Source organism: Haematobia irritans, chromosome 5 (assembly GCF_050003625.1).
Source record: "Haematobia irritans isolate KBUSLIRL chromosome 5, ASM5000362v1, whole genome shotgun sequence".
Taxonomy (NCBI): Eukaryota; Metazoa; Arthropoda; class Insecta; order Diptera; family Muscidae; genus Haematobia; species Haematobia irritans.
This window is the reverse complement of record NC_134401.1, coordinates 118082046-118105897: the sequence shown is the minus strand read 5'-3', so window position 1 is coordinate 118105897 and position 23852 is coordinate 118082046. Positions and strand designations below refer to the sequence as shown.

Sequence of the window (23852 nt, the reverse complement as noted above, 5' to 3'; positions counted from 1 at the left end):
TTTTGTTTAAATTAAAACATTTGTTGAATCAATTAAGTATTTAATTGAGTATTTTTTAAAACTCAATTAAGATTATTATTTGAAAAAAATTTCATGAAATTTTGTTCTGTGTACCACACAGTAAAAAATCTAAAATTTTGTCAAAATGTTATTCCTATAGAAAATTTCGTCAAGAATTTATTTCTATAATTTTTTTTTCAAAATTTTATTTCTATAGAAAATTTTGTCAACATTTTATTTCTATAGAAAATTTTGTCAAAATTTTATTTCCATAGAAAATTTTGCCAAAATTTTATTTATATAGAAAATTGTGTCAAAATTTTATTTCTATAGAAAATGTTGTCAAAATTTTATTTCTATAGAAAATTTTGTCAAAATTTTATTTCGTAGAACATTTTGTCAAAATTTTATTTCTATAGAAAATTTTGTTACATTGATTTCTATAGAAAAAATTGTCAAAATTGTATTTCTGTAGAAACTTTGTTTCTACAGAAATAATTTGAAAAATTTAGCAAATCAACAATAGTTCTACCAATCTACCACACAGCAAAAAATCTACCAGTTTTTGCTAGAAAAAGAACATTTTGTCCAAATATTATTTCTATGGAAAATTTTGTCAACATTTTATTTCTATAGAAAATTTTGTCAAAATTTTATTTCTATAGAATCTTTTGTCAAAATTTTATTTCTATAGTAAGTTTTGTCAAAATTTTATTTTTATAGAAAATTTTGTCAACTTTTATTTCTATAGAAAATTTTGTTAAAATTTTAGAAGATTTTGTCAAAATTTTATTTCTGTTATAAGTTTTGTCAAAATTTTATTTCTACAGTAAGTTTTGTCAACATTTTATTTGTACAGAAAATTTGTCAAAGTTTTATTTCTATAGAAAACTTTGTCAAAATCTTATTTCTATACAAAATTTTGTCAAAATTTTATTTCTATAGAAAATTTTGTCAAAATTTTTTCTTAGTAAGTTTTGTCAACATTTTGTTTCTATAGAAAATTTTGTCAACATTTTATTTTTATAGAAAATTTTGTCAATATTTTATTTCTATAGAAAAAAGGTTTACTTCTACAGAAGATTTTGTGAACATTTTATTTCTATAGAAAATTTTGTCAAAATTTTATTTCTATAGAAAATTGTGTCAAAATTTTATTTCTATAGAAAATTTTGTCAAAATTTTATTTCTGTAGAAAATTTTGTCAAAATTTTATTTCTATAGTAAGTTTTGTCAAAATTTTATTTCTATAGAAAATTTTGTCAACATTTTATTTCTATAGAACATTTTGTCAAAATTTTATCTCTATAGAAAATTTTGTCAAAATTTTATTTCTATAGAAAATTTTGTCAAAATTTTATTTCTATAGAAAATTTGGTCAAAATTTTATTTCTATAGAAAATTTGGTCAAAATTTTATTGCTATTGAAAATTTTGTCAAAATTTTATTTCTATAGAAAATTTTGTCAAAATTTTATTTCTATAGAAAATTTTGTCAAAATTTTATTTCTATAGAAAATTTTGTCAAAATTTAATTTCTATAGAAAATTTTGTCAAAATTGTATTTCTCTAGAAAATTTTGTCAAAATTTTATTGCTATAGAAAATTTTGTTTCTATAGACAATTTTGTCAAAATTTTATTTCTATAGAAAATTTTGTCAAAATTTTATTTCTATAGAAAATTTTATCAAAATTTTATTTCTATAGAAAATTTTGTCAAAATTTTATTGCTATTGAAAATTTTGTCAAAATTTTATTTCTATAGAAAATTTTGTCAAAATTTTATTTCTATAGAAAATTTTGTCAAAATTTTATTTCTATAGAAAATTTTGTTAAAATTTTATTTCTATAGAAAATTTTGTCTAAATTTTATTTCTATAGAAAATTTTGTCAAAATTTTATTTCTATAGAAAATTTTGTCAAAATTTTATTTCTATAGAAATTTTATTTCTATAGAAAATTTTGTCAAAATTTTATTTCTATAGAAAATTTTATCAAAATTTTAATTCTATAGAAAATTTTTGTAAACATTTTATTTCTATAGAAAATTTTGTCAAAATTTTATTTCTATAGAAATGTTGTCAAAATCTTATTTCTATAGAAAATTTTGTCAACATTTTATTTCCATAGAAAATGTTGTCAACATTTTATTTCTATATAAAATTTTGTCAAAATTTTATTTCTATTTTGTTAAAATTTTAGAAGATTTTGTCATAATTTTATTTCTGTTATAAGTTTTGTCAAAATTTTATTTCTACAGTAAGTTTTGTCAACATTTTATTTGTACAGAAAATTTGTCAAAGTTTTATTTCTATAGAAAACTTTGTCAAAATCTTATTTCTATACAAAATTTTGTCAAAATTTTATTTCTATAGAAAATTTTGTCAAAATTTTTTCTTAGTAAGTTTTGTCAACATTTTGTTTCTATAGAAAATTTTGTCAACATTTTATTTTTATAGAAAATTTTGTCAATATTTTATTTCTATAGAAAAAAGGTTTACTTCTACAGAAGATTTTGTGAACATTTTATTTCTATATAAAATTTTGTTAAAAATTTATTCTATAGAAAATTTTGTCAAAATTTTATTTCTATAGAAAATTTTGTCAAAATTTTATTTCTGTAGAAAATTTTGTCAAAATTTTATTTCTATAGTAAGTTTTGTCAAAATTTTATTTCTGTAGAAAATTTTGTCAACATTTTATTTCTATAGAACATTTTGTCAAAATTTTATCTCTATAGAAAATTTTGTCAAAATTTTATTTCTATAGAAAATTTTGTCAAAATTTTATTTCTATAGAAAATTTGGTCAAAATTTTATTTCTATAGAAAATTTGGTCAAAATTTTATTTCTATAGAAAATTTTGTCAAAATTTTATTTCTGTAGAAAATTTTGTCAAAATCTTATTTCTATAGAAAATTTTGTCTAAATCTTATTTCTATAGAAAATTTTGTCAAAATCTTATTTCTATAGATAATTTTGTCAAAATTTTATTTCTATAGAAAATGTTGTCAACATTTTATTTCTATATAAAATTTTGTCAACATTTTTTTTCTATAGAAAATTTTGTCAAAATTTTATTTCTATAGTAAGTTTTGTCAAAATCTTATTTCTATAGATAATTTTGTAAAAATTTTATTTCTATAGAAAATGTTGTCAACATTTTATTTCTATAGAAAATTTTGTCAAAATTTTATTTCTATAGAAAATTTTGTCAAAAAATTTTATTTCTATAGTAAGTTTTGTCAAAATCTTAATTCTATAGATAATTTTGTCAAAATTTTATTTCTATAGAAAATTTTATCAAAATTTTAATTCTTTAGATAATTTTGTCAAAATTTTATTTCTATAGAAAATTTTATCAAAATTTTAATTCTATAGAAAATTTTGTAAACATTTTATTTCTATAGAAAATTTTATCAAAATTTTATTTCTATAGAAAATTTTGTCAAAATTTTATTGCTATAGAAAATTTTGTCAAAATTTTATTTCTATAGAAAATTTTGTCAAAATTTTATTTGTATAGAAAATTTTGTCAAAATTTTATTTCTATAGAAAATTTTGTCAAAATTTAATTTCTATAGAAAATTTTGTCAAAATTGTATTTCTCTAGAAAATTTTGTCAAAATTTTATTGCTATAGAAAATTTTGTCAAAATTTTGTTTCTATAGACAATTTTGTCAAAATTTTATTTCTATAGAACATTTTGTCAAAATTTTATTTCTATAGAAAATTTTATCAAAATTTTATTTCTATAGAAAATTTTGTCAAAATTTTATTGCTATTGAAAATTTTGTCAAAGTTTTATTTCTATAGAAAATTTTGTCAAAATTTTATTTCTATAGAAAATTTTGTCAAAATTTTATTTCTATAGAAAATTTTGTTAAAATTTTATTTCTATAGAAAATTTTGTCTAAATTTTATTTCTATAGAAAATTTTGTCAAAATTTTATTTCTATAGAAAATTTTGTCAAAATTTTATTTCTATAGAAAATTTTGTCAAAATTTTATTTCTATAGAAAATTTTGTCAATATTTTATTTCTATAGAAAATTTTTCTATAGAAATTTTATTTCTATAGAAAATTTTGTCAAAATTTTATTTCTATAGAAAATTTTATCAAAATTTTAATTCTATAGAAAATTTTTGTAAACATTTTATTTCTATAGAAAATTTTGTCAAAATTTTATTTCTATAGAAATGTTGTCAAAATCTTATTTCTATAGAAAATTTTGTCAACATTTTATTTCCATAGAAAATGTTGTCAACATTTTATTTCTATATAAAATTTTGTCAAAATTTTATTTCTATATAAAATTTTGTCAAAATTTTATTTCTATATAAAATTATTTCTAACTCTCGACTAAACATAGTTGGAAATGTTGGAACACCACTAGCCCAAAGAGAATGGTTAGTAGTAACATAAAAGATTCATCTCGCCCCAAAAATAGAATTTAATCGTAAAAATATTCGTGCAATTATTTTTTACAACTTTCGAGTTGGATTTCGACTCCATAACAGTCGATCAATCGATGAACTTAAATTTAATTTTTTTGGCGATGAAGCTCCGTCAATGAGCCCGAAAGTAAACAGCAGTCATCTGTATTGAAGATTAGCCAAACCCACCAAAAGTATTTATTTTTTTCTCTAATCTCGAAATATAAAAGACAACCCTCGTATTTCGATTGCCGTTTATACGTCCCAAGTTTCCACGAAATATTTTGCATTGCGCAAAATTTTGAAGCTACATATACACATTTAACAACTGATAGTAGATGAACTACAGAAAATTCCCTTAAAAAAATATTACATTGTAACATCCCCCTTTCTCATAAATTTGACATAAAGTTTTATTCTCATTTATAAAAGCAAAAAATATATATAAGCACAAAATTCAAATACCCTTCAAAACAATTCTACCATATCAAAGTCACAATATTTACCTTTTAGAGACCTACTCTTGCTCTACACTATATTTAAAGGCAATCTTATCTGCAAATCGTCTTTTTGATTGTATGTGTACGACAATCAACATGATATTTTAAGTGCCATGGCTAATTCGTTAAATTAGTAAATAAGAAAATGAATAACATTTGGTATTTCTTGTGTCAAGTTAAAAGAACAACATTTCTATTACTAAAACGAACTCATTTTTATCAACAAAAACAACAAGAAAGTTATTAATAATATAATATTAATGAAAATTCAATTATTAGAAGATGGCACATATTTTATTTCACAATAACTGGGAAAGTTTTCATACAAATATCGATAGCAACAACAAGAGAGATAATGATGATTTGGAGATTTTTGATAACCCTTCGGCTTATATGATTGCATCGTTTTCATTGCTATTGTTATATGTTTTAATTTTAGTAAGTTTAATAAATATTCAATTGTGAAAATTTGTTTAAATATATCTACATTTTATATTTCTAAAGCTGATTTTAGTAGCAAGAAAAAGGATTTGTCGCAAATCCATTGCCACTACAGAAGGTATGTGAATTATGAGAACAATTATTTTTAAAATAGATAATACTTTTTTAAAATTAAAAATATAATAAATTTAATTAAATTTAATGAAAGTACATTTCTTATTATAAACAATATTAAGTTAGTTTTAATGATTTAAATTAAAATTATTAAAACTAAATTAAATTATTTGGACATACTTTTTAAAATGAATTATCTAGGAATATAATGCAATTAATTTAACTTAATTTAAATTAAAATTATTAAAACTCAATTAATTAATTTGGATAGAATTTTAAAAATGAATTATATATTAATTTAAATTATTTTAAAATATTTTTGATAGTTTTAATTTAAAGTAGATTAATATAAAATTCATTTTTAAAATTTTATCTAAATAATTTAATTGAGTTTTATTAATTTTAATTTTAATTAAATTAAAATTATGTCCAAATAATTTAATTTAGTTTTAGTAAATTTAATTTAATTTAAATTTAAATTATATAGCTCCCAACAAAGTTGAAAGATCTGAAATGGTATCAGAAATTGTGATCGACCATACATAGCCTGATAAATCATAAATGCAATTTTACGTTAGCCAATTTAAATTTTAAGTCTAGAAATTTTGTAGAAATGTAAAATAATTTTGTAAAATTAGTTCAGATTTAAATTATATAGCTCCCAACAATGTAGAAGGATTTGAAATGGTATCAGAAATTGTGCTCTACAAAGTGGTAAAGGGTATAATATAGTCGCCCCGATCGACATTAGACTTTCCTTACATGGTGTTTAATCAATTACGTTTTCAACTTCAATTAGCTTTTCAATTAGAAATGTTTTGGTGATATATGTTCTGTGTACTCGAGCCTTCTCAGACCGAGAAGATGAATAAATTTGGTTATAGTAAATTGATTTCATTTAATTCAACTCAATTAACTAATTTTAATCAAATATGTTAAGCTCAATGACAAGGGATTCCATGTTAAGCTCAATGACAAGGGACCTCCTTTTTCTAGCCGAGTCCGAACGGCGTTCCACATTGCAGTGAAACCACTTACAGAAGCTTTGAAAACCTCAGAAATGTCACCAGCATTACTGGGGTAGGATAATCCACCGCTGAAAAACTTTTTGGTGTTCCGTCGAAGCAGGAATCGAACCCACGACCTTGTGTAGGCAAGGCGGGCATGCTAACCATTGCACCACGGTGGCTCCCTGTTATGATGTAGGTCGGATGGTATTGCACATGGGCCATATCGGACCACTTTTACGTATAGCCCCCATATAAACCGACGCTCAGATTTGGCTTGCGGAGCCTCTTGGAGGAGCAAATTTCATCCAATCCGGCTGAAATTTGGTACATGGTTTTAATATAACAACCATGCAAAAATTGGTCCACATCGGTCCATAATTAGATATAGCCCCCATATAAACCGATCACCCGGTTTGGCTTGCGGAGCCTCTAAGAGAAGCAAAATTCATCCGATTTGGTTGAAATTTGGTACATGGTGTTCGTATATGGTCTCTAACAACTACGAAAAAATTGGTCCACATCGGTCCATAATTATATATAGCCCCCATATAAATCGACACCGCGATTTGGCTTGCGGAGCCTCTAAGAGAAGCAAATTTCATCCGATCCGGCTGAAACTTGGTACATGGTGTTCGTATATGGTCTCTAAAAACCATGCAAAAATTGGTCCACATCGGTCCATATATCCATTTTATATATAGTGCCCATATAAATCGATCCCCAGATTTGACCTGCGCAGCCTCATGGATGAGCAAAATTCATCCGATTTTGTTGAAATTTGGTACGTGGTGTTAGTATGTAGTCTCTAACATATCGGCCCATAATTATATATAGCTCCCATATAATCCGATACCCAGATTTGAACTCCGAAGCCTCATGGATGAGCAAAATTCACCCGATCCGGTTGAAATTTGGTACGTGCTGTTAGTATATGGTCTCTAACAACCATGCAAAAATTGGTCCATATCGATCCAAATTATATGTAGCCCCCATTTAAACCGATCCCCAGATGTGACCTCAGGAGCTCTTGGAGGAGCAAAATTCATCCGATCCGGTTGTAATTTGGTACGTGGTGAAAGTTGGTACATTGCGCTAGTATATGGCCGCTAACAACCATTCCAAAATTGATCCATATCGGTCTATAGTTATATATAGCCGATCCCCAAAATTAATCTACCAAAATTTTATTTCTATAGAACTATACTATTTTTGTCAACATTTTATTTCTACAGAAAATTTTGTCAAAATTTTATTTCTATAGAAAATTTTGTCAAAATTTTATTTCTATAGAAAATTTTGTCAACATTTTATTTCTATAGAAAATTTTGTCAAAATTTAATTTCTATAGAAAATTTTGTCAAAATTTTATTTCTATAGAAAATTTTGTCAAAATTTTATTTCTATAGAAAATTTTGTCAAACTGAATTATATACGTATTTAATCGGCCTTGTTTTACTTTTATTTAATATATACCCCGTATGTACTAACTTACAATTGAGAAGACGGTGTAAAGAAGTTTTAAGATACTTTGCCATCGGCAAGTGTTACCGCAACCCAAGTAATTCGATTGTGGATGACAGTCTTTAGTACAAATTTCTATGCAATCCATGGTGGAGGGTACATAAGATTCGGCCTGGTCGAGCTTACGGCCGTATATACTTGTTTTATTTGCTTAGGAAAAAAGAAACATGCGTCACATGAAATCTTCTTTTGTTTAAAATTTCTTTTCTCTGAAAAGAAAACTAGTATGGTGAAGGTGCCAGAAAATTATAGCAAATTTAGTGATTCCTTGATTCCTTGTTATGGCAGAAATATTTGTGTCTGATAAATTGAAGAATAGAATAGCAGGAATTTTCTCCATACACTATAGGTTTTATGTTTTTCTTTTATTCTTGCTAAATGACGTTCTAGCTAGAGTTATTTCTATCAAATTGCATATTGCTATGATCTTTCTTGTATACCAGTATTCCTTGTATGTTCTCTATTGCTTCTCTTTAAACTAAATCGCGTTAATAATCGATTCATAAAATGTTGATTTGTATGATTTATTGATTTAACCTGTCATTATTCCCTTATCATTTTCTGCTAATTCTCTCGTGGCAAATATTTGATAAATTCACTTCTAATTTCAAAACAGTTTGCCAACATAGTTCGTATAGCAAATATATTGTTCTCTCTCTGACGACGCGCAAAAATTAAAACCAGCAAATGGCCGCGGAATCATTAATGGCACTTGTATGGTACCTTGCATGGACATTGTTTATGTTTTTCTTTATTTTTGGAGTAACTTTTTTGGCTCGTCGTAAACGAATTTCCGCTGAAAGGCAACGTCGTGGTAAGAATGTAGTTTTTCCTAATTTAGGAATTATGTGAAAAATAATACTGCTATTATTGAATCTTTGAAACTAACCGTGATTTCGTTTCGCCAAAAATATGTTGCCTTGATGTTACACAACCTTTTTCATTATTGTATGTTCGCCCATATTATATTGTGATTCTAAAGATATTGTTAATTCAAAATACTGTGAAAGAGGCCGACGTTTCAATTTCGATTACGATCTCTAGGCTACCCCTTACATCACCTTTCAATTTCAGTCAAATTGGACAAAATTAGTGGAGTTTTAAATGTGTAGCGCAATGGAGTAGTATCTCTCCCCACTCAGAGTTCGGCAATAAATCAAATACTTTATTTCTTCTATGTTCTGTGTGAATTAAAAAAAATCGAGAGTTGGGCAAAATATGCAATAATTGTGTACTGTATTCCAGTCGTTAGACCATCCTCAATCTTTCCTGCGAATTTCAAGTATGGTTGATCAAGCAAAAGTACTGCTACCCTAAACATACCCGAAAATTAAGTACCCTCCTTATCTAGCGTAAAAACACTCTATATATCCTGTGAATTCAATCGGAGAATCTCCCACGAAAGTTTAATCTTAGATACTGAAATTGTGTCACGTACACGGTTGCCACTTGACCCAAAAATAATCTAGTCAACATTTCAGTTTTATACAAAAGTTTGTCAAAATTTTAGTTTTATGGAAAATTTGTCAAAATTTTAGTTTAGAAAATTTTATAAAAGTTTTATTTCTATAGAAAAATTTCTCAAAATTTTATTTCTATAGAAAAATTTGTAAAAATTTTATTTCTATAGAAAAATTTCTCAAAATTTTATTTCTATAGAAGAATTTCTCAAAATTTTATTTCTATAGAAAATTTTGTCAACATTTTAGTTGTATAGAAAATTTTGTCAAAATTTTAGTTCTATAGAAAATTTTGTCAAAATTTTATTTCTATAGAAAATTTTGTCAAAATTTTAGTTCTATAGGAAATTTGGGAATTATCTCTTAGTGGGAGAGGATGTTTTTGGAAATTCTACCAAGCAGTAATAAATCTACCATACCCGAAAATACTCGAAAATTAAGTATCCTACTTATCGAGCGTAAAACACTCCATATTTCCTTCAATTCAATCGGATAATCTCCCACGAAAGTTTAATCTTAGGTACTGAAATTGTGTCACGTACACGGTTGCCACTTGAGCCACAAATAATCTACCAAAATTCTGAGGAAAATTTACCGGAAACTACCAAAAAACCTCTATTTGTCAAATTTTTATTTCTATAGAAGATTTTGTCAAAATTATATTTCTATATGTTAGAATATTTTGTCAAAATTTTATTTCTATAGAAAATGCTGTCAAAAATTTAGTTCTATACAAAACATTGTCAAAATTTTAGTTTTATGGAAAATTTTGTCAAAATTTTAGTTCTATAGAAAATTTTGTCTAAATTTTATTTCTATAGAAAATTTTGTCAAAATTTTAGTTCTATAGAAAATCTTGTCAAAATTTTAGTTCTATAGAAAATATTGTTAAAATTTTAGTTCTATAGAAAATGTTTCAACATTTTATTTCTATAGAGAAGCTTGTCAAAATTTTATTTCTATAGAAAATTTTGTCAAAATTTTAGTTCCATGGAAAATTTTGTTTAGTTCCATAGAAAATTTTTTCTATAGAAAATTTTGTCAAAATTTTAGTTCTATATAAAATTTTAGTTCTACAGAAAATTTTAGTTCTATAGAAAAGTTTTTCAAAATTTTATTTCTATAGAGATTTTTGTCAAACTTTTATTTCTATAGAAAATTTTGTCAAAATTTTATTTCTATAGAATATTTTGTCAAAATTTTATTTCTATAAAATATTTTGTCAAAATTTTATTTCTATAAAATATTTTATCAAAATTTTATTTCTATAGAAAATTTTGTCAAAATTTTAGTTCTATAGAAAATTTTGTCAAAATTTTAGTTCTATAGAAAATTTTGTCAAAATTTTATTTCTATAGAAAATTTTGTCAAAGTTTTATTTCTATAGAAAATGTTGTCAAAATTTTAGTTCTATAGAAAGTTTTGTCAAAATTTTAGTTCTATAGAAAATTTTGTTAAAATTTTATTTCTATAGATAATTTTGTCAAAATTTTATTTCTATAGAAAATTTTGTCAAAATATTTTTTCTATTTCGTCAAAAAAATTTTTTTTTTGTCAAAATATTATTTCTATAGAAAAGTTTGTCAAAATTTTATTCCTATAGAAAATTTTGTCAAAAATTTTAGTTCTATAGAAAATTTTGTCAAAATTTTATTTCTATAGAAAATTTTGTCAAAATTTTATTTCTATAGAAAATTTGTGAAGCACATCTTAGTGGAGAGGAATTTTTTGCACATACTACCAATCTGCCAAACAGTAAAAAATCTGCCAATTGTGGCAACCGTGGTCACCGATCATTCTCCTACTTCTCTGTGGAATAACTAATTGTGTGCCCTAAATTTGTAACTTGTCGGAAGATCCCCCTCCCCTCGCAAATATCAAAAAATCATGTACCATTTATTAATTTCATAAGCTCTCCCCACGTTCCCCACGTTCAAGTAAATCGGATATGTTAAGGGTTTCCACAATTTTTAAAAAAATACATCGAGCAAAGTTGGGGAAAGTTGAAAATTTATTTTTAGATAGTTGACTACCTAAAAATAAATTTTCAAAATTTTACATTTCATCTTATTTTCTTAAAAAAGGACGTCTTCTTCCCCAGCAACATATCGAACACTTAAATTTAGTTTAGAAACCACTCCTTCGTTGAAAATTTCAAGAAAATAGGACAACTTTCCTTCAATTTTCAAATAGTAGAGGTCCCTCCAAAATTTGAAATACAACCCAGCAAAAAAACGATTCCAAAAATGTAGTGAAAAATGGTCTTTTTTGATCTGGAAATGATGCAAAATTGGCGCAGAAGCGATTAATTTAACATTTTATAATTTTTTATGATTTTTAATGCATTATAAGGCTTGTCTGAAACCTTTGACCTAAAACATTTTCAAAAATTCACAATTTTTCTAGAAAGGTTTCACATTTTTTTTTTTACAAAATCAAAATAATTTGTATTATTTTATTATGTATTACTCTCTTTTTAAAATATATGAAACAAAAACAGTTAAAATTAGCCATTGAACATATGAAAACAGTCACTTCAAATAAAATTGAATTAAAAGAACTTCCAGCACAGAAAAAATATCACCAAAATATTCCCAATTAAAAATTTGATTGAAGTTGAAAACTTTTCAATTAAAAAAATTAATTGATACAATTAACATTTTAATCAAACTAGAAACATTAAGTCAATTACGTCAACGAAGGAAATTTTTTAAATTTCCAATTAAAAAATTAATTGATACAATTAACATTTTAATCAAACTCGAAAGAGTAAGTCAGTTAAAAAATTATGAATATTTTTGTTTTTTTTACTTTTTAATTAAATTTTTTGGAAACAATCAATTTTTGAATAAAACTAAAAAGTTTTAAAAATAGTTATAACAAGTGATTTAAATTTTGTATAACGATTGAAAATAGTTTCGTTTTTACTAAGGAAATTTTGCAATCAACATCGATTAAAAATTTAATTGAATCAATTAAAAAATTTATTGAAATTTGCTAATGAAATCAATTAATTTTTAATGAAGTATATGTTTAACGCCCAACATTGATTGATACCATCATTTTCGTGATTGAAGTTGAAATGTCTTCAAAATATTAATGGGATCAATTAATTTTGTGATTGGATCAGAAAAAATTTGTGTGTGGGTTATTAAAATAAAGAACCTCTTTGGGGGGATATTTTTGAGAGTGCTTTTAAAGTTGTGCCTTCCAAATTTTTTTGCTGGAATTTTGTTCAATTTAGTTCATTTTTCTCATAACATAGCTTACTTTTTTCTGTGTATATAGATTTCTTACAAATCCTATAAAGGACTTGATTTCGAAAACATTAATTGAGTTAAATGTCTAGCTCTATTATACTTGTAATGTTTGTTTTATTTTCTTGACTTTGACTGTGTTGTGAATTTTGTAATTGTTGCTATTCTACCAATTTACAGTAGCCATCATATCTTATCTTTCAATTGACTTTGGAAATTCTGATCATTCTGTAGTTTCTGCAAATCGACAATAACTTAGTGTAGTTTTTTAATCGGATACGAAAGGAATAAAAATTGAATTGAATTTCAATGTTCAAAGTGTATTCAATACAATGGATTTCTTATTTGCAATAACCATTTTATATTTGGGATTTCTTCTAATTATAATTCATAAATGTATTAAAGCTCGCAGAATATACAGAGATAATGGTAAATATTTCAATGTTCATGCACAAAGAAACCAAAATGGTGTGAGTTGTACAGAGTTTTCACTTTACATGAGAGATACATAATAGGGTTATGAATTTAGAATGTCAAAATAGCAAAGAATTGTATCCCCCATATTTCGATATTCGAATTCGGCAAAATTTCCGTTTGACGATGGTAAAAATTAAATTAAAATTAATTAAATAAAAATCAATTAAATTAAATCCTAACTGGACTCAATTCTAAATAAATTAAATTACATTAATTGAGTCTTATGGACTTCTTCATTTCTGAATTACAAAAGCTCTTAAAAGCCATGACTACACACCGAAAAAAATTCCGTAATTAAACTAACATTAAATTTAACATACTTTTTTCCAAAAAGAATTATTTGTTTGTAGTTAAATTTTATTATTTTTTTTCTAATTTTTGCCACAGTCCTGTGCAATTTTCCTTTGTTTGAGTACAAGTCCAATGACCGTAGACATAAGTTCAATATGAACTAAAGCAAAAGAAACTTTTCTTACGATTCCCGAAAATAGTAAGAATGAACTATAGTATGGTTAAAATGATCATGATTTGGCTCCAATGATTTTTATACCCTCGACCATAGGATGGGGGTATATTCCGTTTATAACACATATAAATATAGTTCTAAGACGCCATAAAGTATATATATTCTGGGTCGTATTGAAATTCTAAGTACATCTAAGCATGTCCGTCCGTCTGTTGAAACCACGCTAACTTCCGAACGAAACAAGCCATCGACTTGAAACCTAGCATCAGTAGTTGCTATTGATGTAGGTCGGATGGTATTGAAAATGGGCCATATCGGACCACATTTACGTATAGCCCCCACATAAACCGACGCTCAGATTTGGCTTGCGGAGCCTCTTGGAGGAGCAAATTTCATCCAATCCAACTGAAATTTGGTACATGGTCTTAATATATGGTCTCTAACAACCATGCAAAAATTGGTCCACATCGGTTAAATTATATATAGCCCCCATATAAACCGATCTCCCGATTTGGCTTGCAGAGCCTCTAAGAGAAGCAAATTTCATCCGATCCGGCTGAAATTTGGTACATGGTGTTCGTATATGGTCTCTAACAACTACGCAAAAATTGGTCCATATCGGTTCATAATTATATAGCCCCCATATAAACCGACCCCCAGATTTGACCTCCGGAGCCCCTTAGGTTAGGTTATGTGGCAGCCCGATGTAACAGGCCCACTTAGACTATTCAGTCCATTGTGATACCACAGTGGTGAACTTCTCTCTTATCACTGAGTGCTGCCCGATTCCATGTTAAGCTCAATGACAAGGGACCTCCTTTTTATACTCGAGTCCGAACGGCGTTCCACATTCCAGTGAAACCACTTAGAGAAGCTTTGAAACCCTCAGAAATGTCACCAGCATTACTGAGGTGGGATAATCCACCGCTGAAAAACTTTTTGGTGTTCGGTCGTAGCAGGAATCGAACCCACGACCGGAGCCCCTTGGATGAGCAAAATTCACCCGATCCGGTTGAAATTTGGTACGTGATGTTAGTATATGATCTCTAACAACCATGCAAAAATTGGTCCATATCGGTCCATAATTATATTAATTAAACCGATCCCAAGATGTGACCTCTGGAGCTCTTGGAGGAGCAAAATTCCGCCGATCCGGTTGTAATTTAGTTCGTGTTGAAATTTGATACATTGCGCTAGTATATGGCCGCTAACAACCATGCCAAAAATTGATCCATATCGGTATATAATTATATATAGCCGATCCCCAAAAATAATCTACCAAAATTGTATTTCTATAGAAATTTTTGTCAAAATTTTATTACTATACAAAATTTTGTCAACATTTTATTTCTACAGAAAATTTTGTCAAATTTTTATTTCTATAGAAATTTTTGTCAAAATGTTATTACTATAGAAAATTTTGTTAAAATTTTATTTCTATAGAAAATTTTGTCAAAATTTTATAACTATACAAAATTTTGTCAAAATTTTATTGCTATAGAAAGTTTTGTCAAAATTTTATTTCTATAGAAAATTTTGTAAAAATTTTATTTCTATAGAAAATTTTGTCAAAATTTTATTTTTATAGAAAATTTTGTCAAAATTTTATTTCTATAGAAAATTTTGTCAAAATTTTATTTCTATAGAAAATTTTGTCAAAATTTTATTTCTATAGAAAATTTTGTCAAAAATAATCTACCAAAATTGTATTTCTATAGAAATTTTTGTCAAAATTTTATTACTATACAAAATTTTGTCAACATTTTATTTCTATAGAAAATTTTGTCAAAATTTTATTTCTATAGAAATTTTTGTCAAAATGTTATTACTATAGAAAATTTTGTTAAAATTTTATTTCTATAGGAAATTTTTTCAAAATTTTATTACTATACAAAATTTTGTCAAAATTTTATTGCTATAGAAAGTTTTGTCAAAATTCTATTTCTATAGAAAATTTTGTCAAAATTTTATTTCTATAGAAAATTTTGTCAAAATTTTATTTCTATAGAAAATTTTGTCAAAATTTTATTTCTATAGAAAATTTTGTCAAAATTTTATTTCTATAGAAAATTTTGTCAAAATTTTATTTCTATAGAAAATTTTGTCAAAATTTTATTTCTATAGAACATTTTGTCAAAATTTCATTTCTTTAGAAAATTTTGTCAAACTGAATTATATACGTATTTAATCGGCCTTGTTTTATTTTTGTTTAATATATACCCCGTATGGACTAACTTACAATTGAGAAGACGGTGCCATCGAAAAGTGTTACCGCAACCCAAGTAATTCGATTGTGGATGACAGTCTTTAGTACAAGTTTATATGCAATCCATGGTGGAGGGTACATAAGATTCGGCCTGGCCGAACTTACTACCGTATATACTTGTTTTTCTTTACTTCTAGTTCATTTTTCCGTCTATGATAGGGTGCAATTTTATGAGTTGTAGTTAAAAATTATACCAGGGCATTAAATTTTCCTGGTTTTAACAACGCTTTGTAGAAATCTCAAAATGTGAAGTATAATTAAGTTCAATTTTCGGACGACGTATTTCTTTTTGCTGTGTTGTATAATCTTTCTACTGTAATGTTGAAGTTATACATTAATGAAATGAATTATAAAAAAAAATATATATAAGAGGTGGCCTTTATGAAAAACCTAAGTGCTTGTCTATCAGTGGCTATTTTAGATTGGAGTTTTTTTCCATGACAACTATTAAATGTAAATAATGAAAGTCTTCAATTATATCTTATCTTTCCATGGAGCCTTTACAAATCTAAACCCTATGCTATTTTTCGCAATTTTATCAGACTTAGTGCATTTTGTAACTCTTGTAACCCCCATCGTCTTGCATACCGGCTGTTCAATAATATTTTTACATATATTTTCAATAATTTTTACAACAGAATATTTTAAAGAAAAAGACATTTTATTATAATATGGATCAATCACTTGCGGTATTTATTTTATATCTGTGTTTATTTTTGGCAACAATCACAATACTTAAATACCTAATATTCAAGGTATTTCTTAAAGATAATGGTAATAATTTATATAAAACAATTATATGCAGCAAGAATCTTAAATACCCACCACCATGAATCAAATATAATAGTTTCCTTTGAAAACTCTTCGTCGTGGTGGATTACTTGATAATACATAGAATTTCAAGGGGGTTTGATAACAGATATTCTCCTAAGCAGATCAGTTCAACCAATACGCTTCCCGAAGATAAATTTAAATATTCTACCTATGAAGACTAGATCAGATTCTACATTTATAAGAACCAGTTTTATTTGAGATTTAGAAGAATCATAAACATCTCGTGTAAGTGTGCAACAAAAAAATTAAATAGCGCCTTGATTTGAAATATACACGCAGAAAAGGAATATGATCAAACATGTTTCAAGAGCAAAATGCTCGCCGAAAACAGATTAATAATTTCCGAGAAAATGACATGGTTGCGACAAACATGTTACATGGTCACCATCCAAAAATAACATTTTGATCTTGAAACATGGTTGGGGTGGGTGCAAAATCCATTATTCAAATGGATACGAGAGCTAAAATCTGAATTTTTCCATTCAGTTTCAAGCAATTTTCATGATAGTGCGCCTACAATACCCTCAAGAAGTGAAATCGGCCTTACAAAAAATCACGATTTATATAAGCCTAAACCTGGCTAATTGCATTTTCCCTCACATCTTTCTCACTTCCTCGAGGTTTTTTTTAGTTCTTATCACCTTTTTCTGTTATGCAAACAATGTAGAAGAAATTATTCAATTTTACAAATTTTTAAAATTTTTCCTTTCGCCTGGACGGAGAATCGAACCGAGGACCATACAGTTTGTAATCCAACACGCTATCCACTAGGCTAAGTAGCTGTTATTGTCATCAATAAAAAATTATCGTTATAAGTTATATTTCTATAGCATAGTTTGCGGCGCCCACGAGCCTGGGTCCTGGGTTCGATACCTGCTTCGACCGAACACCAAAAAGTTTTTTTTTACATATATTTCAGATATGTTCGGAAGATCCCGAAAAGGTTACATACTACTATATTAAATTTTTATTATGAAAATGTGTCTTTTTAAAGACAGAAAAGAACAGTGCTTGATATAAACGAAATGGACTGTGTTGTTGGTTCAAAAATAATTTGTATACCCTCCACCATAGGATGGGGGGTATATTATCTTTGTCATTCCGTTTGTAACACATCGAAATATTGCTCTAAGACCCCATAAAGTATGTTATTCTGGGTCGTGGTGAAATCCATCCATCCGCCCATCCGTCCGTCCGTCTGTTGAAATCACGCTAACTTCCGAAGGAAACAAGCTATCGACTTGAAACTTGACACAAGTAGTTGTTATTGATGTAGGCCGGATGGTATTGCAAATGGGTCATATCGGTCCACTTTTACGTATAGCCCCCATATAAACGGACCCCCAGATTTGGCTTGCGGAGCCTCTAAGAGAAGCATATGGGATCCGATTTGGCTGAAATTTGGTAGGTAGTGTTAATATATGGTCTTTAATAACCATGCAAAAATTGGTCCATATCGGTCCACAATTATATATAGCCCCCATATAAACCGATCCCCAGATTTGACCTCCGGTGCCTCTTGGAAGAGCAAACTTCATCCGATTCGGTTGAAATTTGGTACGTGGTGTTAGTATATAATCTCTAACATCTATGCAGGAATTGGTCCATATGGTCCATAATTATATATAGCCGCCATATAAACCGATCCCCAGATTTGACCTCCGGTGCCTTTTGGAGATGCAAAATTCATCCGATCTGGTTGAAATTTGGCACATTGTGCTAGTATATGGTGCTAACAACCATGCCAAACTAGGTGAGATAAACCGATCCCCAATCATACAAAAATTGCTCCATATCGGTTCATAATTATATACAGCCCCCATATAAACCGATCCCCAGATTTGACCTCCGGAGCCTCTGGAAAGAGTAAAATTCATCCGATTTGGCTGAAATTTGGTACATGGTGTTAGTATATTGTATCTAACAACCATGCAAAAATTTGTCCACATCGGTCCAAAATTATATACAGCCTCCATATAAACCGATCCCCAGATTTGACCTCCGGAGCCTCTTGGAAGAGCAAACTTCATCCGATTCGGTTGAAATTTGGTACGTAGTGTTAGTATATAGTCTCTAACATCTATGCAGGAATTGGTCCACATCGGCCCATAATTATATATACCCCCATATAAACCGATCCCCAAATTTGACCTTCGGAGCCTCTGGGAAGAGTAAAATTCATCCGATTCGGTTAAATTTGGTATATGTTATTAGTATATGGTCTCTAACAACCATGCAAAAATTGGTCCACATCGGTCCATAATTGTATATACCACATATAAACCGATCCCCAGATTTGACCTCCGGAGCCTCTGGGAAGAGTAAAATTCATCCGATTTGGCTGAAATTTGGTACATGGTGTTAGTGTATGGTCTCTAACTACCATGCAAAAATTGGTCCACATCGGTCCAAAATTATATACAGCCCCCATATAAACCGATTCCCAGATTTGCCCTCCGGAGCCTCTTGGAAGAGCAAACTTCATCCGATTCGGTTGAAATTTGGTACGTGGTGTTAGTATATAGTCTCTAACATCCATGCAGGAATTGGTCCATATCGGTCCATAATTATATATAGCCGCCATATAAACCGATCCCCAGATTTGACCTCCGGTGCCTTTTGGAGATGCAATATTCATCCGATCTGGTTGAAATTTGGCACATTGTGCTAGTATATGGTGCTAACAACCATGCCAAACTAGGTCCATATCGGTCTATAGTTATATATAGCCCTCAGATAAACTGGTCCCCAATCACACAAAAATTGGTCCATATCGGTTCATAATTGTACAAAGCCCCCATATAAAGCCACCCCCATATCTCGATTCTGGCTCTCTAGTTACCGCGCAAAAGTCCATATCGATTCGTAATTATTTGCAGACTTATCTATATATACCTTTCTTGTCTAATATGTACCACGTATGAACTAACTTGCAATTTAGAAGACGGTGTTAGGAAGTTTTGAGATACCGTGCCTTTGGCAAGTGTTACCGCAACCCAAGTAATTCGATTGTGGATGACAGTCTTTAGTAGCAGTTTCTACGTAATCCATGGTGGAGGGTACATAAGCTTCGGCCTGGTCGAACTTACGGCCGTATATACTTGTTTTTATTGAAAAAATAAAAATTTGTAACAAACCAATTTTTTTAGTGATAAAAGTTTAAAATTCAAAAAAAACGCTAACAAAAGAAAAACGTTTTCGGTACACGTTTTCCAAACGTTTTCTTTCTTTGCGTGTATATACCAATACATGGACCGATACACACCATTTTCTGAAAACAAATTTATGGTCCTAAAAAACCTCTAGATTTCCAATTTCAGACAAATCGGCTAAAAACTAGGTTTTCTAGAAGCCCATGAAGTAAAATCGGGATATCGGTCTATATGGGAGCCATGTCAAAACATGGAGCGATACACACCATTTTCGACACACCTATTTGTGGTCCTAAAAACCTCTAGATTTAAAATTTCAGGCAAATTGGATAAAAACTACGGTTTCTAGAAACCCAACACCCCTAATCGGGGGATCGGTTGACGAGTATATGGGGGCTATACTAAAACATGGAGCGATACACACCGTTTTCGATACACCTATTTGAGGTCCTAAAATACCTCTAGATTTCCAATTTCAGACAAATCGGATAAAAAATACGGTTCCTGGAAGCCCAAAAAGTAAAATCGGGAGATCGGTCTATATGGCGACTATACCAGAACATGGACCGATACACCCCATTTTCGGCACATATATTTGTGGTTCTAAAATACCTCTAGATTTCAATTTTAGGCAAATCGGGTGAAACGGAACCTACTGACAGGTCTCTAACGTTGGTCCCCACGGCTATTGAGATAGTTTGTCAACTTTTCATTTTTTTGTTAGTTTTCATCTTAAAAAAAAAACTAATATGTTGCTATTTTTGAAAAGTAACGTTATTTTTTTCAGAATTTTGTAAAACATGTAAAATTTTCAAATTTTTTTCCATTTTGGTCCTTTTGAGGACTTGTAAGAAAAAATTATATTTCTGAATTTCTTTCTATCATTGATTTTGTTGTCAGTTGGCATAGTTCCTCTTGGATCTCAAGATTTTAAATTTTAAGCAAATCGGATGAAAATTGGGACACACGCTATATCAAACCATAGACCAATTAGAACTTGACCGAAAGTCGACCAAAATCCATAATCGGCCTTCGGCGTCAAGAGGCCGATTTTCGATTTTTGGCTAAATGCCGAAGCCGATTCTTCGGTCTAGCTCTAGGAAAAATATAGATCAAAATTTGCTAACTTAAAATACTTGCAGATCTCAAATATCTCAAGATGGCGCTTCACCGGCAATAGGTCAAAATACCAAAGAACCACTTTGAAGACCATAATTCGTAACAACGACAGCCAATCCGAACAAACTTTTTCCTTAAATTAAATAATCGCGAGAAAGCACAACTGTGGATTTTCAACATAGATAGAATAAAATTTCTAATGCACAGTCCGAACTCATTTTAAAAGGTACTTCCCCCAAGCGATTCTCCATTAATGCATTTCCAAGAACTCTCCTAATATAATCTCCTAATTTCACACTTCAGATTGTTGCTATATTAGATTGAACTGTTATAGACAATAAATGGGCAGTGGGAAGAAAAATATATATTGAGAGAAATGAAATACTATTGATTCTCTCCCAAAGTCAAGTCGATATCTTATCTAGACTTCTTGGTATATATTGAATACAAAGCATTCGATTTGTTATCGTATCGTACGGCTCGTGGATAATAACCCCAAGTAGTTGTTTGCTATTTTTCAGTTTGTGATTTTAAAAACTTTTATTCGGTTTGGCAAATTTTTGTGAATTTCTCATACATCCTTTCTTGGGTTTTGTTCGACGAAAATGTCGAATCCAAGTGCAGACCGTGATACTTATGCCCATTTGGTTGTTATATTTATGACTGTGGGATTATGTTTGATTATCGCTGTATGTCGTGTGAATTCTCTTATTGTGTTTTCTAAATTTTTTTTTAAATAATAATTTTTTAGTTTATTTTGGTAGTATGGCGTATATGGTGCATGAAATCGAATAGCCAACAAAGAGGTAGGTTTTGGAAATTTGTTTTGTTTTTATACCCTGCGCCACACTGTGGAACAGGGTATTATAAGTTAGTGCATATGTTTGCAACACCCAGAAGGAGACGAAATAGACACATGGTGTCTTTGGCAAAAATGCTCAGGGTGGGCTCCTGAGTCGATATAGCCATGTCCGTCTGTCCGTGAACACATTTTTGTAATCAAAGTCTAGGTCGTAGTTTTAGTCCAATCGACCTCAAATGTGGCACAAGTATGTGTTTTGGCTCAGAATAGATCCCTATTGATTTTGGAAGAAATCGGTTCAGATTTAGATATAGCTCCCATATATATCTTTCGCCCGATAGAGACTAATACGGTCCCAGAAGCCAGAGTTTTACCCCAATTTGGTTGAAATTTTGCACTAGGAGTACAATTAGTACTATAGTCTAGTGTGCCAATTTTTTTTGAAATCGGTTCAGATTTAGATATAGCTCCCATATATATCTTTCGCCCGATAGAGACTAATACGGCCCGAGAAGCCAGAGTTTTACCCCAATTTAGTTGAAATTTTGCACTAGGAGTACAATTAGTACTATAGTCTAGTGTGGCAAAATTTTTTTGAAATCTGTTCGGATTTAGATATAGCTCCCATATATATCTTTCGCCCGATATGGACTAATACAGTCCCAGAAGCCAGAGTTTTACCCTAATTTGGTTGAAATTTTGCACTAGGAGTACAATTAGTAGTGTAGTCATGTGTGCCAAATTTTATTGAAATCGGTTCAGATTTAGATATAGCTCCCATGTATATCGTTCGCCCGATTTACACTCATATGACCACTGTGGTCAATTTTTAACTCCGATTTAATTGCAATTTTGCACAGGGAGTAGAATTAGCATTGTAGGTATGCGTGCCAAATTTGGTTGAAATCGGTTCAGATTTAGATATAGCTCCCATATATAGCTTTCGCCCGATTTACACTCATATGACCACAGAGGCCACTTTTTTGCTCCGATTTAGTTGAAATTTTGCACAGGGAGTAGAATTTGCATTGTAGGTATGCGTGCCAAATTTGGTTGAAATCTGATCAGATTTAGATATATCTCCCATATATAGCTTTCGCCCGATTTACACTCATTAGACCACATAGGCCAATTTTTAACTCCGATTAAGTTGAAATTTTCCACAGGGAGTAGAATTAGCGTTGTAGCTATGCGTGCCAAATTTGGTTGAAGTCGGTTCAGATTTAGATATATCTCCCATATATAGCTTTTGCCCGATATACACTCATATGACCACAGAGGCCAATTTTTAACTCCGATTTAATTGAAATGTTGCACAGGGAGTAGAATTAGCATTGTAGCTATGCGTGCCATATTTGGTTGAAATCGGTTCAGATTTAGATATAGCTGCCATATATATGTTTTTCTGGTTTCGACAAAAATGGTCAAAATACCAACATTTTCCTTGTAAAATCGACACTGCGTAGTCGAAAAGTTGTAAAAATGACTCTAATTTTCCTAAACTTCTAATACATATATATATTTGCGAAGTTCCCTTAAAATTAGTTCATATTTAAATGTTTCCCATATTTTTTTACTAAAATTGTGTTCCACACTAGTGCATTAGCCGACTTAAATTTTGAGTCTATAGATTTTGTAGAAGTCTATCAAATTCTGTCCAGATCGAGTGATATTTAAGTGTATGTATTTGGAACAAACCTTTATATATAGCCCCCAACACATTGGACGGATGTGACATGGTATCGAAAATTTATACCTAAAAAGTGGTGCAGGGTATAATATAGTCGGCCACGCCCGACTTTAGACTTTCCTTACTTGTTTTGGTATCGAGAAGTGAAAGTAGCATTAGGGGTTTCCTATTCACAGAAAAAAATTCACGATTTTGTTTTTTCAATTAAAATCTTAATTGAGTTTTAAAAAATATTCAATTAAAAATTTAATTGATTCAACAAGTTTTTTAATTGAAACAAAAATCACTCACAAAATGAATAGTATCAAT

At 28.9% G+C, this 23852-nt stretch overlaps 1 protein-coding gene across 12 annotated transcripts in view; it reads left to right on the top strand.

The window, feature by feature from the left end:
• LOC142238382 (uncharacterized) overlaps positions 1-23852 on the top strand; it is a 119909-nt gene that overhangs the window by 77019 nt on the left and 19038 nt on the right. Inside the window, exons 1-2 of one of the 12 annotated variants that reach the window (XM_075310004.1) lie at positions 5172-5372; positions 5439-5493. The exons of 7 other annotated variants lie outside the window; for them this stretch is intronic. In XM_075310004.1, the coding sequence (XP_075166119.1) occupies positions 5217-5372; positions 5439-5493 (211 nt within the window). In that variant the 5' untranslated portion in view covers positions 5172-5216. Of the gene's footprint in view, positions 1-5171; positions 5373-5438; positions 5494-8639; positions 8835-13005; positions 13167-16570; positions 16721-21567; positions 21741-21802; positions 21858-23852 lie in introns of those variants that run through there. 4 more of the 12 variants (XM_075310009.1, XM_075310011.1, XM_075310015.1 and 1 more) reach the window with 4 other exon arrangements.